Raw genomic sequence first — 12,179 nt, forward strand, 5'->3', positions numbered from 1 at the left:
CTGTGTTCCTGAGGCGCACTAACGGCCTCACCATATCAATGTAGATGTACAGTACCTTGTACAGAGAGAAGGAAGACAACAAGTCCACTGGCTGCTGCTGTTGAACTCATAGCTGCTCCTCTCTGTTAAATCAGCAGGTAGATCAGGAACACTTGATGTCAGGAAGTCACCACAAACATGTCTACTTTAACAAGGAGGCTGTTGTCTTAGAAGTCAGCTCGTGTTTTCTGTAGTTGGTTCAACACTGCTATTTAAAACCAGCCTGGCTTCCTTCCTCTTTACATTATTAGTATGACATGAACAGACCAATGACTGTTAACCCTCAAGTTAAAATGAAGAAAACATTATTGCTGTTGTTTTGTAAACGATGCATCATTGTTATGCGCAAAGTTCAATAATGAATTCAAAAGTAGTGTGTTGCGCACTTTTATTTTGAAAGTACTGCTATATGAACAAAAGTGCAATAACATTTGTTTGCAAACACTTTAAACAAATCAGGTTCTTTTTAACAGCAGTATTCTTTACACAGTAGCAGTTAAAATACAGTATTAATGATTCTGATCATAAATATTCAGCCGGTGTTCACAACTTTATTTTCATGTGCGACAATAAAAGAACATTTAAAGACAATTTAAAGAGCGATTCAAGAGAATAAAATAAAAACTATAGTTGTAACTTTGTAAAGACCTCAGATAATAACTTTTTATGTTAAAAGTAAATATGTCCACTTCAGTGTACTTCTTTCTGTCTCCATCCAGGTGAGTCTCCCTCTGGTTGAACTGCATCTGAAGAAAACCACATGAAGTGGTCCGTCTGACCTTCACACCTGGTCTTCCTGCTCCTCTGAGTCTTCTCTCTGTGCTGCAGAGTTTGACTCGTTCTCATAGTCAGGATAAGAGTGTAACTGATGGAGAGAGACGACAAGATGAGAGTCAAAGGCCTCATAGATGCACTTCTGATGCTTCTGTAACCTTAGTTATTTTAACCCAAACAAAGATCTGTTCCTAAACCTAACTAAGTTATCTTCTGTGAAGACGGAAGTTTGTTTTGAATAGACTGTGTGCATGTAACGAGATGAAAGTAACACCTGTGGCTGGTTTTCATAGAAAAACGCAGGAAAAATGAAGAATCCTATAAACCGTTGTTTGACGATACGTTGATCAAATACATATTGTTGTCTTTTCCGTCTACTTCTCTCTGATTACAATGATTATTCTACAAATCTGCCATTATTTCATCTAGAATATCTCTTACTGATATTGTAGTATATATATATATATATATATATATATATAAAACCTCGAACACCATGGTGGACACCGGTGGTCAGGGAAGCCGTCCGACTGTTATCCCGGAGGACTCCTGAGGCAGTTGCAAGGTACCAACAGACTCAAAGGGCTACAGCCGCTGCCGTGAAGGAGGCAAAGCAGCGGGTGTGGGAGGAGTTCGGAGTAGCCATGGAGAAGGACTTTTGGTCAGCACCAAGGTGTTTCTGGAAAACCATCCGGAACCTCAGGAGGGGGAAACGGGGAAACATACAAGCTGTATACAGTAAGGATGGGACTCTGTTGACTTCAACTGAGGGGGTAATCGGGCGGTGGAAGGAGCACTTTGAAGAACTCCTGAATCCAACTAATACGCCCTCTATGGTAGAGGCAGAGCTGGAGGCTGATGGGGGAGCATCATCAATTTCCCTGGTGGAAGTCACTGAGGTAGTCAAACAACTCCACAGTGGCAAAGCCCCAGGGATTGATGAGAGCCGTCCAGAAATGCTGAAGGCACTGTGTGTGGAGAGACAGTCTTGGATGACACGTCTCTTCAACATTGTGTGGAGGTCTGGGACGGTGCCTAGGGAGTGGCAGACCGGGGTGGTGGTTCCCCTGTTCAAAAAGGGGGACCAAAGGGTGTGTGCCAATTACCGTGGTATCACACTACTCAGCCTCCCTGGTAAAGTCTACTCCAAGGTGCTGGAAAGGAGGGTTCGGCCGATAGTCAAACCTCGGATTGAAGAGGAACAATGCGGATTCCGTCCTGGCCGTGGAACAACAGACCAGCTCTTCACTCTCGCAAGAATACTGGAGGGGGCTTGGGAATACGCCCATCCGGTCTACATGTGTTTTGTGGACCTGGAGAAGGCGTATGACCGGGTCCCCCGGGAGATGCTGTGGGAGGTGCTGCAGGAGTATGGGGTGAGGGGGCCACTTCTGGGGGCCATCCAATCCCTGTACGCCCAAAGCGAGAGCTGTGTCCGGGTTCTCGGCAGTAAGTTGGACTCGTTTCCGGTGAGGGTTGGCCTCCGCCAGGGCTGCGCTTTGTCACCAATCCTGTTTGTGGTATTCATGGACAGGATATCGAGGCGTAGTCGTGGGGAGGAGTGTTTACAGTTCGGTGGGCTGAGGATTGCATTGCTGCTGTTTGCAGATGATGTGGTCTTGATGTCTTCATCGGACTGTGACCTCCAGCACTCACTGGATCGGTTCGCAGCCGAGTGTGAAGCGGTTGGGATGAGGATCAGCACCTCTAAATCTGAGGCCATGGTTCTCAGCAGGAAGCCGGTGGATTGCCCACTCCGGGTAGGGAATGAGTCCTTACCCCAAGTGAAGGAGATCAAGTACCTCTGGGTCTTGTTCGCGAGTGAGGGAACAATGGAACGTGAGATTGGCCGGAGAATCGGAGCAGCTGGGGCAGTATTGCAGTCGCTCTACCGCACTGTTGTGACAAAAAGAGAGCTGAGCCGCAAGGCAAAGCTCTCTATCTACTGGGCAATCTTCGTTCCTACCCTCACCTATGGTCATGTGGACTGGGTCAGGACCGAAAGAATTAGATCGCGGGTACAAGCGGCCAAAATGGGTTTCCTCAGGAGGGTGGCTGGCATCTCCCTTAGAGATAGGGTGAGAAGTTCGGTCATCCGTGAGGGACTCGGAGTAGAGCCGCTGCTCCTTTGCGTGGAACGGAGCCAGTTGAGGTGGTTCGGGCATCTGGTGAGGATGCCACCTGGGCACTTCCCTAGGGAGGTGTTCCAGGCACGACCGGCTGGGAGGAGACCCCGAGGGAGGCCCAGGACCAGGTGGAGGGACTATATCTCCAAACTGGCCTGGGAGCGCCTCGGGAGCGCCCAGTCAGAGCTGGCTGATGTGGCTCGAGAAAGGGAAGTTTGGGGTCCCCTGCTGGAGCTGTTGCCCCCGCGACCCGATCCCGGATAAGCGGTTGAAGATGAGATGAGATGAGATATATATATAATATATATTATATGTAAAGTATTATTGACGTGCAAAAACTAACCAAGGGGGAGGGGCCTAGCGGAGGGTCAATAAGATTCTATATCCTTTAAATTGCTCTTTGGTACAAAGAACATTTACAGTAAATGTGGTTGTAAAATGTTTGAGGGTAAATACACATAGGTGGTTCATATAAAGAAAGATGAATAATAAAGTTCAGTGTTAATTATCTTGATGACCTCATAATAAGAACAAACAATGACCCTTTGGTGAGTTGTGTCACTGAGGACAAACCTCTGTCTCACCTCCACAGTCTCTATGGGTTCATGAGGTTCAGTGGTGGAGCTCAGAGCTTTCTTCTTCCTGGATTGAATCCAACAACAAACAAAGACCACAAATGAATAAATGTAACATTTAATGACAACTCCAAAACTATTGAAGGAAGTATTGAAAGTGAAAGATCAGTGAGGATTAGTTCTTGTAGTTTTACCTCATCCACAGACAAACCAGAAGCAGAAGAATCGGAATCACAACCACCAGAGTCCACCTGGTGTAACGAATGATCATTGTTGTTTTATCTAGAACAGGAGACAGTTATTAGATATTAGTGGTGTAACGGACCAGTCGATCTGTGATCCGTACTGATCCCCCTCACGGTTCTTCACTCATGTGAACCAGTTTAACGTTAACCATCACAGTGTTAAATAAAGTTTTATCCTCCAATATTCATTAAAATATGAGATCAGAACATCATTGATGTGGTTCTAGTCTCTGATCTCTGATCATGTTTCATTGTAAACAACCAATCAGTGTTCAGACCAACAGGAGGAGAGCTAGTAACGTTAGCATCACCGCTAACGGCTAACCAACGGAGGTTCACTTCAGTTACATCATGACGCCTTCAGGCTCTGCTCAGTGAACATGAGTACTGGCTGAAGGTGAATTATAAAGTTATCATGATGTGTTCACATCAACATTAACAACATTAATAGATATTAGAGATGAATTATATTCTGTTTACATTAACTAATAATACATCATTAAAACTACTAATGACAAGATTTGATTTACTCAATAAAATACAATCTTTTATGTCCTTATCATTTGAATTGTGCGTTTTTATGAAGAAGAAAAAACACTACAGATGACAATAACAAAGTAAAAGGATAACATGTAGAATGTTTGATGGTTTACAGACTTCAGAGCGGTTGAAATGATTTTTGGGACGGTGGCAAAAAAATGTAGTCTGGATCCTCGTAGACCAGCTGCTAGAATCTAACAACAATATGGATCATCAATGATCAGCTGTTAGTATCAGCAGCAAAACAAACGTGATCAGAGATCTAAAAGTTATATTTGCTCCCTTTTTTCTTTTGTGCTGATCCGATCTTTGATCCGATCCGTGATCCGATCTGAACCGTGTTATGATCCGTCACTATTAGATAAACAACACTTTACCTTATTAGAAGGATTGAAAGACAATACTGTTTGTTAATCAGACGATGGAGAGACTCACCTGATACAACAATCAGATGTAAAGTTGAGTTATGACTTTATGATTTACCTGACACAGCAATCAGGTATGAGGTGGAGTTACTACGTCCTCTGTTGTTCTGGGCTTCACAGTAATAACTCCCACTGTGTTCAGCTCTGAAGTCAGTGATGATGAAGATCTGTCCTGATGCTTTTGGTGAGTCTTCATCCTTCTTGTACCAGGTGTAGTTAGCTGCTGGGTTAGCATCACTGCTACAGGTCAGAGTCACTGAACTGCCCTCCACTATCTCAGCAGAGGAACTCACTGACACAGAGGGAAGCTTTGGAGCATCTGGAGGAGACGTGTTAACAGAGATTATTCTAGGTTAAGATTGTGTTCATACGGAAGAACAAGTGGTATTTGAATAAAAACTGTGAATGTTTGTGTGTATCAGCATTTTAGACTTTGAAGGTGGTCTGACTAATGGATGTGTGATGGTTTGAATCTGTGTCTAAAAACAGCATAAAACCCTAAAATGTCCTGAAGCTGCTCAGTGAATTACAGCAGACTGAATGTGAAGCAAGTAGAGCTGAAGAAAGTAGTTATGATCAGTGAAATCTTCTCCTGCAAAGACTGGACAGATTGAAGATGTTTGTTATCTTTTAATAAACTGTTTTACCCACATTTCACATCAATAGAGATGGATTCAGATCTCTTCCTCCCCATCAGGTTCTCAGCTCTACAGTAATACTGTCCAGAGTCAGAGGACTGGATGGAACTGAAGACAAGATGAGGTTCTTCACTGAGAGGAGGGTCTGGATTTCCATCCTTCCTTGTACCAGATGTAGTTAGCTGCTGGGTTAGCATCACTGCTACAGGTCAGAGTCACTGAACTGCCCTCCACTATCTCAGCAGAGGAACTCACTGACACAGAGGGAAGCTTTGGAGCATCTGGAGAGGAAATTAATAAACATACTTAAAGATTATAATATGTTATCATAGAATATTTACCATTTTAATTGATATTTCAGTTTGTTTGTTTCAGACTATCCCTATTATCTATCACAGCAGCTGTCCAGAGTGCTGATCCTGGAGCTGTCAGGTGAGACTCCTGCTGGTGTAAACTGACAATAAGAAGCCTTTAATCATTAGTAATGTTCAACAACTCCAATAAAACACAAACAAAAGAATTTCAAACAACAGACAGTTTATCTGATTATCATGTTTCTCATGATGTTTCTTCTACTAGTTCTAGTTGTTCTTTTTGTTTCTTTTAATAACACCATGAATTCATAAATAAACAGCTGTGTCTACTTTAAGATGTAGAAGACTTCAGTGTGTTTACAGCTGTGATCATAATTGTATTGTTGTGTCAGTGTGTGTGTGTGTGTGTGTGTGTGTGTGTGTGTGTGTGTGTGTGTGTGTGACACTTCTACATGTAGACTGAGGGGATTGAACCACCGACCCTCTGATTAGTGGACCACAGCTCTACCTCCTGAGGAATGTTGTGCTTCATGTTGTTGGTTCCTCTAAAGTCACATACAGTGACAGTCTGGTGCCGCATATGAAATGTTGTTGAACCTCCACAGGCTGACAGAGTGGAGTAAACTTACACACTGAAGGAGAACGCTGATCCTCATATCCTCTTACAGAACAGGAATAGCTGTCTGAAGAACCAAAGATGACGAAAAGAGAAGATCCTGTGTTGATCTTCTGTCCGTTCTTGTACCAGTAGTATGAAGGATAATAAGGCAGAACACAACTGCTGAGACACTTCATTAACGACCTGGTAGAATCTGATCTGCTCACCTCCACCTGGAGACCTGGATCTGAGAAGAAGGAACAGAAATGTTATTTTATTAAACGGTCAACATTCACACAAGACATTTATATTCTAGTTTTCTAGATGTTGAAGATTTGGAGATGATTAACATGTGAATTAAAATGTTACCTGTGACGGACAAAGTGACTCCAGGTGAACCAGTATATTTATCACCTGGTTGGTTTGTCATGAATCTGAACTTGTACTCAGCTGAGTCGTTCTCTCTCAGGTCTCTGATCATCAGAATGCACCACTTCTCAGAACAATAGTAGAACACACGACCTGAATACTCAGAGTCTGTTATCAGACTCACAGGTTCACCATCTTTCTCTTTAGTAAACCAGAATGTGTTCCTGATATCACGGTGCTGTATTCTAGATGGGTATGTGTAGCTGCAGCGTATTTCTACTGTTGATCCTTTTACAGCACAGACCTCAGTAGGAGAGTAAGTCACTCCCCATCCATCCTGACTCTGTATCACTGTAACACAGAGCACATCAGGAACCACAGTCACACTCAGAACAACATCAGAGGACACACTCTCATCTGTAGTGAAGTAAAGAAAGAGTCAACGATGTACACGTGATCTCTGCAGTTGAAGGAACAGCAACGTATTGAACCTGTCGACTGAAACACAGTGAACAAGATACAAAAGCTGAAGTTTAAATATTAGAAGGCTTCATGAGAATAAGAGAGTTCTTTGCTCTGTGGTTTTCTGTCTGTGGTCAGCTGCTGCAGAGTGAATGGAAACTGTAGAACAAAGCAGAACACTGAGGTGTGAGAGAATAGTGTGAAATGTAGATAACAGATCACTGACAGTCAAAAGTCGACAAACACAAACTTCAGATGTGAATTAAATTTACAAAAATGTAATTAGTTTTTCTTAAACCCCAAAATCTGACTTTTCATCATCTGTCAGTGAATCACTTATCTGTAACACAGATCAAAGCTACGATCATGGGAGCATCACTGAAGGGGCCCAAAGTGTCAGGGGCCCCTCTGGCCCTAACTTACAACATGTCAGTGAAAGAGACACCAACCAGGAAGAGAATCAAAATGAGCACAAATACAATCAAAACTACAAAAAGGTGAAGAAACATCCACAAAGAGACTCAAAATGAATAACAGACTCTAAATGTGGTCGAATGCGTCGAAACGCTGAAGGATTAGAGGAAGTTCCACAGAGAGATCATGTTAATGTACGTACAGTCGTTACTCTCATCCACATCAACACAACTTCACTGTCTTTAATGGTGCACAGTTCTTCAGTTCATAAAGTTTACGATGTTACGGTACAAGTGTACAGAGATGCTGCTGCTGTTAAAAACAGCTCTGTGTTGGTCGTCCTGTAAAGACTTCAATCTAAAGAAAGAAAAGTGAACGTTGCTCCACATTTTATAACATCAGATCTGTTCATTCATAAAAACACAGCTTCCTCTGTGTTCCTGAGGCGCACTAACGGCCTCACCATATCAATGTAGATGTACAGTACCTTGTACAGAGAGAAGGAAGACAACAAGTCCACTGGCTGCTGCTGTTGAACTCATAGCTGCTCCTCTCTGTTAAATCAGCAGGTAGATCAGGAACACTTGATGTCAGGAAGTCACCACAAACATGTCTACTTTAACAAGGAGGGTGTTGTCTTAGAAGTCAGCTCGTGTTTTCTGTAGTTGGTTCAACACTGCTATTTAAAACCAGCCTGGCTTCCTTCCTTTTCACATTATTAGTATGACATGAACAGACTAATGACTGCAAATCCTCAAGTTAAAATGAAGAAATCATTATTGCAGTTGTTTTGCAAATGATGCATCATTGTTATGAACAAAGTTCAATAATGAATTCAAAAGTAGTGTGTTGCGCACTTTTATTTTGAAAGTACTGCTATATGAACAAAAGTGCAATAACATTTGTTTGCAAACACTTTAAACAAATCAGGTTCTTTTTAACAGCAGTATTCTTTACACAGTAGCAGTTAAAATACAGTATTAATGATTCTGATCATAAATATTCAGCCGGTGTTCACAACTTTATTTTCATGTGTGTAATAGATGCAATTTGAAATATACACCTTGAAAACTGCAAACCTAGTTTAGTTAAATTCTAATCTTGTTAAATTCTCAGTAGTGAAAAAAAATACGCAACACTGATTACCGTAATATGTGTGGTATTTGTTATAAATGTACGTTGGTACATAGAGGGTGATAATGAGCTGTAACTGGAGGGACTTAGGACCCAGAGGAATGTAGGTGAAGCTAATATATATATATACACCAATATATTTATATACATATATATATATATGTATATGTATAAACATATATATATATATGTATATATATGTATAAACATATATATACATATATATACATATATATATATATATATATATATATATATGTATATAAATATATTAGTGTATATATATATATGTATATATATATATATATATATATATACATATATATATATATATATGTATAAATATATATATAAATATACATATATATATATATATATGTATAAACATATATATACATATATATACATATATATATATATATATATATATATATATGTATATACATATATGTATATATATATATGTATATATATATAAAATAAAGTTTGGACATATGAATCAGGATTTTTAAGGGTTTGAAAGGATCTCGCGACACATTCTCACTTCCAACTCGAAGAACACCAAATGCAACATGCGCCACCACGTGGACAAGTAACGTAACGACACGCTGTAGATGATTTGTCTTCCTCAGAATTCATATTGGTCACCGGTCTCTTCACCACAACAGCGGGCATTCTTATGAGCGAAGAGATAGAAATCAACGAGGCCAACTTTAATATAGAATCGTCTTGTTGCACTAGAGAGACTTTCTGTCAAAACCATCGATGAGAATGTCTGTCCATCGTATATGCAAATGATCAAATCAGGTCAGTATCAGGAAATAGTTTTATTTTCAGACTATAAAACATTCTGTCTAAAACACTGTGATAGAAATAGTACAAATAGAGAATAAACCAAAAGGTAACGACGAGTAACATTTGAAGTACTTGACTCATAAACTGGGACATTTTAATGTTTGTTATTGTTTGATTTGTTATTGTAATTGTTTCATTGTTGTTTTAAAAATGTTTTTGATGTCATTCAAATGTGAGATTTTATTCAACAACCATGTGTGCAATTTTATTAAAGTTATTGATATCTAAAGTGAGTGGTGACAAATTCACAGTGTTTGAACTTTAAACTACACAGTTAGTTATCCTCATAATTGCTGCAGCTGTTAATGTCAATTTAATTTACTTGGAATTAATCATTTACATTGGGGAGTGTAGATAAAACGTATGTTGTTCTTATTTTATCCGATATTATTAAATCATTAGAGTATATATTTTGAATTTTCTAAACAACAGATACTGTGCCATGTGTGTCCAAGACCAATTTCCTTCCTTCTGGACAATAAAGTCTATATTATCTTATCTTATCTTATATTAGCTTATCTTAAAAGCTAATGTGTGAACGGCTATTATTATGTTCAGACAACATAAGTTATACTATAATATTTAAAACCAAAGTTGTGTATATTTGTTATATATATATACATATATATATATATATATATATATATATATATATATATGTATATATATGTATATATATATATATATACGTATATATATATATATATATATATATATATATATATATATATATATGTATATATATATATATATATATATATATATATGTATATATATATATATATATGTATATATATAGTTACAATTCCAGTTTGGGACGTCCCGTTTAAAACACTTCCCGTAAATACACGTGACCTCCTGATGTTACAAAATCATCAAAACTCACATGACGCCTAAACCCCGCCTACTGGAGTGAAAACAGCACTGTGGTCAAACTATGTTTTTTCAATATGGAATGTTTCTTAAATGATTAATGTGTGTTTTTGTTAAAGCAATATTTTGTTGTGTTTACAACATGTTTACTAGATGTTTACAACATGTTTACAACATGTTTACTACATGTTTACTACATGTTTACTAGATGTTTACTACATGTTTATAACATGTTTACAACATGTTTACAACATGTTTACTACATGTTTACTACATGTTTGCTGCTGTAACGTTGCAATGTCCCAATGGGACCATAAATGAAGTCATTACTCTAATCTACAAGTACAAGTACAACGACAACACTGCACTTTGTAGTACTGAAGATAAGATGTACTTCTATTGATCCTTGTGGTGGAATTCGGTCGTTAAAACAGATACATAAAGTATCAGAAGTAAATCATTATTTCCGGTCGGCTACGTCGTCAAACACGTAGTTAGGCGGTCCGGCTGCGGCCATTGGTCTGTAGCACATCACGACACGCCCACTTCTGGTTCACCCTAAAGGGGGCGGTGTGTGTGTGTGTGTGTGTGTGTGTGTGTGTGTGTGTGTGTGTGTGTGAGACCTGGATATATATGACAATCAGTATTTCTTAAAAGCCATTTATTACATTAAAGTTAAATCATGTACATATGTGATGTACCTGCACAGGTACAAATAAAGCATGCATTATGAATATTCTGCTACATGTCGCTGTTACCGAAAACTGACATGTCAAAGCAAGTTTATCTCTAAAGCACATTTCAGCAACAAGGTAATTTAAAACACTTTACATAAAATTTAACAAAGTTCAAAAAAACACAATAAAAGAACATTTAAAGACAATTTAAAGAGCGATTCAAGAGAATAAAATAAAAACTATAGCTGTAACTCTGTAAAGACCTCAGATCATAACTTTATGTATTAAAGGTAAATATGTCCACTTCAGTGTACTTCTTTCTGTCTCCATCCAGGTGAGTCTCCCTCTGGTTGAACTGCATCTGAAGAAAACCACATGAAGTGGTCCGTCTGACCTTCACACCTGGTCTTCCTGCTCCTCTGAGTCTTCTCTCTGTGCTGCAGAGTTTGAGTTGTTCTCATAGTCAGGATAAGAGTGTAACTGATGGAGAGAGATGACAAGATGAGAGTCAAAGGCCTCATAGATGCACTTCAGATGCTTCTGTAACCTTAGTTATTTTAACCCAAACAAAGATCTGTTCCTAACCCTAACTAAGTTATCTTCTGTGAAGACGGAAGTTTGTTTTGAATAGACTGTGTGCATGTAACGAGATGAAAGTAACACCTGTGGCTGGTTTTCATAGAAAAACGCAGGAAAAATGAAGAATCCTATAAACCGTTGTTTGAGGATACGTTGATCAAATACATATTGTTGTCTTTTCCGTCTACTTCTCTCTGATATTTTACAACGATTATTCTACAAATCTGCAATTATTTAATCTGGAATATCTCTTACTGATATTGTAATTAATTAATATATATATTATATGTAAAGTATTATTGACGTGCTGACATGCAAAAACTAACCAAGGGGGAGGGGCCTAGCGGAGGGTCAATAAGATTCTATATCCTTTAAATTGCTCTTTGGTACAAAGAACATTTACAGTAAATGTGGTTGTAAAATGTTTGAGGGTAAATACACATAGGTGGTTCATAAAAAGAAAGATGACTAATAAAGTTCTTAGAAGTCAGCTCGTGTTTTCTGTGGTTGGTTCAACGCTGCTATTTAAAACCAGCCTGGCT

At 39.0% G+C, this 12,179-nt stretch overlaps 1 protein-coding gene across 1 annotated transcript; it reads right to left on the reverse strand.

Moving 5' to 3' along the window:
• Nucleotides 1–820: 820 nt before the first annotated feature.
• On the reverse strand, nt 821–5,492 carry LOC137874344 (B-cell receptor CD22-like). Its single transcript, XM_068712983.1, has 5 exons — nt 5,376–5,492; nt 4,783–5,043; nt 3,709–3,796; nt 3,524–3,581; nt 821–904 (listed from the first exon to the last, which is right to left on the reverse strand). The coding sequence occupies exons 1-5, from the start codon at nt 5,416–5,418 to the stop codon at nt 821–823; spliced, it is 534 nt and encodes a 177-aa protein (XP_068569084.1). The 5' UTR covers nt 5,419–5,492.
• Between the last annotated feature and the right edge of the window lie 6,687 nt (nt 5,493–12,179).

The sequence above is a fragment of the Cebidichthys violaceus genome, unplaced genomic scaffold (assembly GCF_023349555.1).
Source record: "Cebidichthys violaceus isolate CVI_PGR_0920_01 unplaced genomic scaffold, fCebVio1.0.p SCAF_189, whole genome shotgun sequence".
In the NCBI taxonomy this organism is placed as follows: Eukaryota; Metazoa; Chordata; class Actinopteri; order Perciformes; family Stichaeidae; genus Cebidichthys; species Cebidichthys violaceus.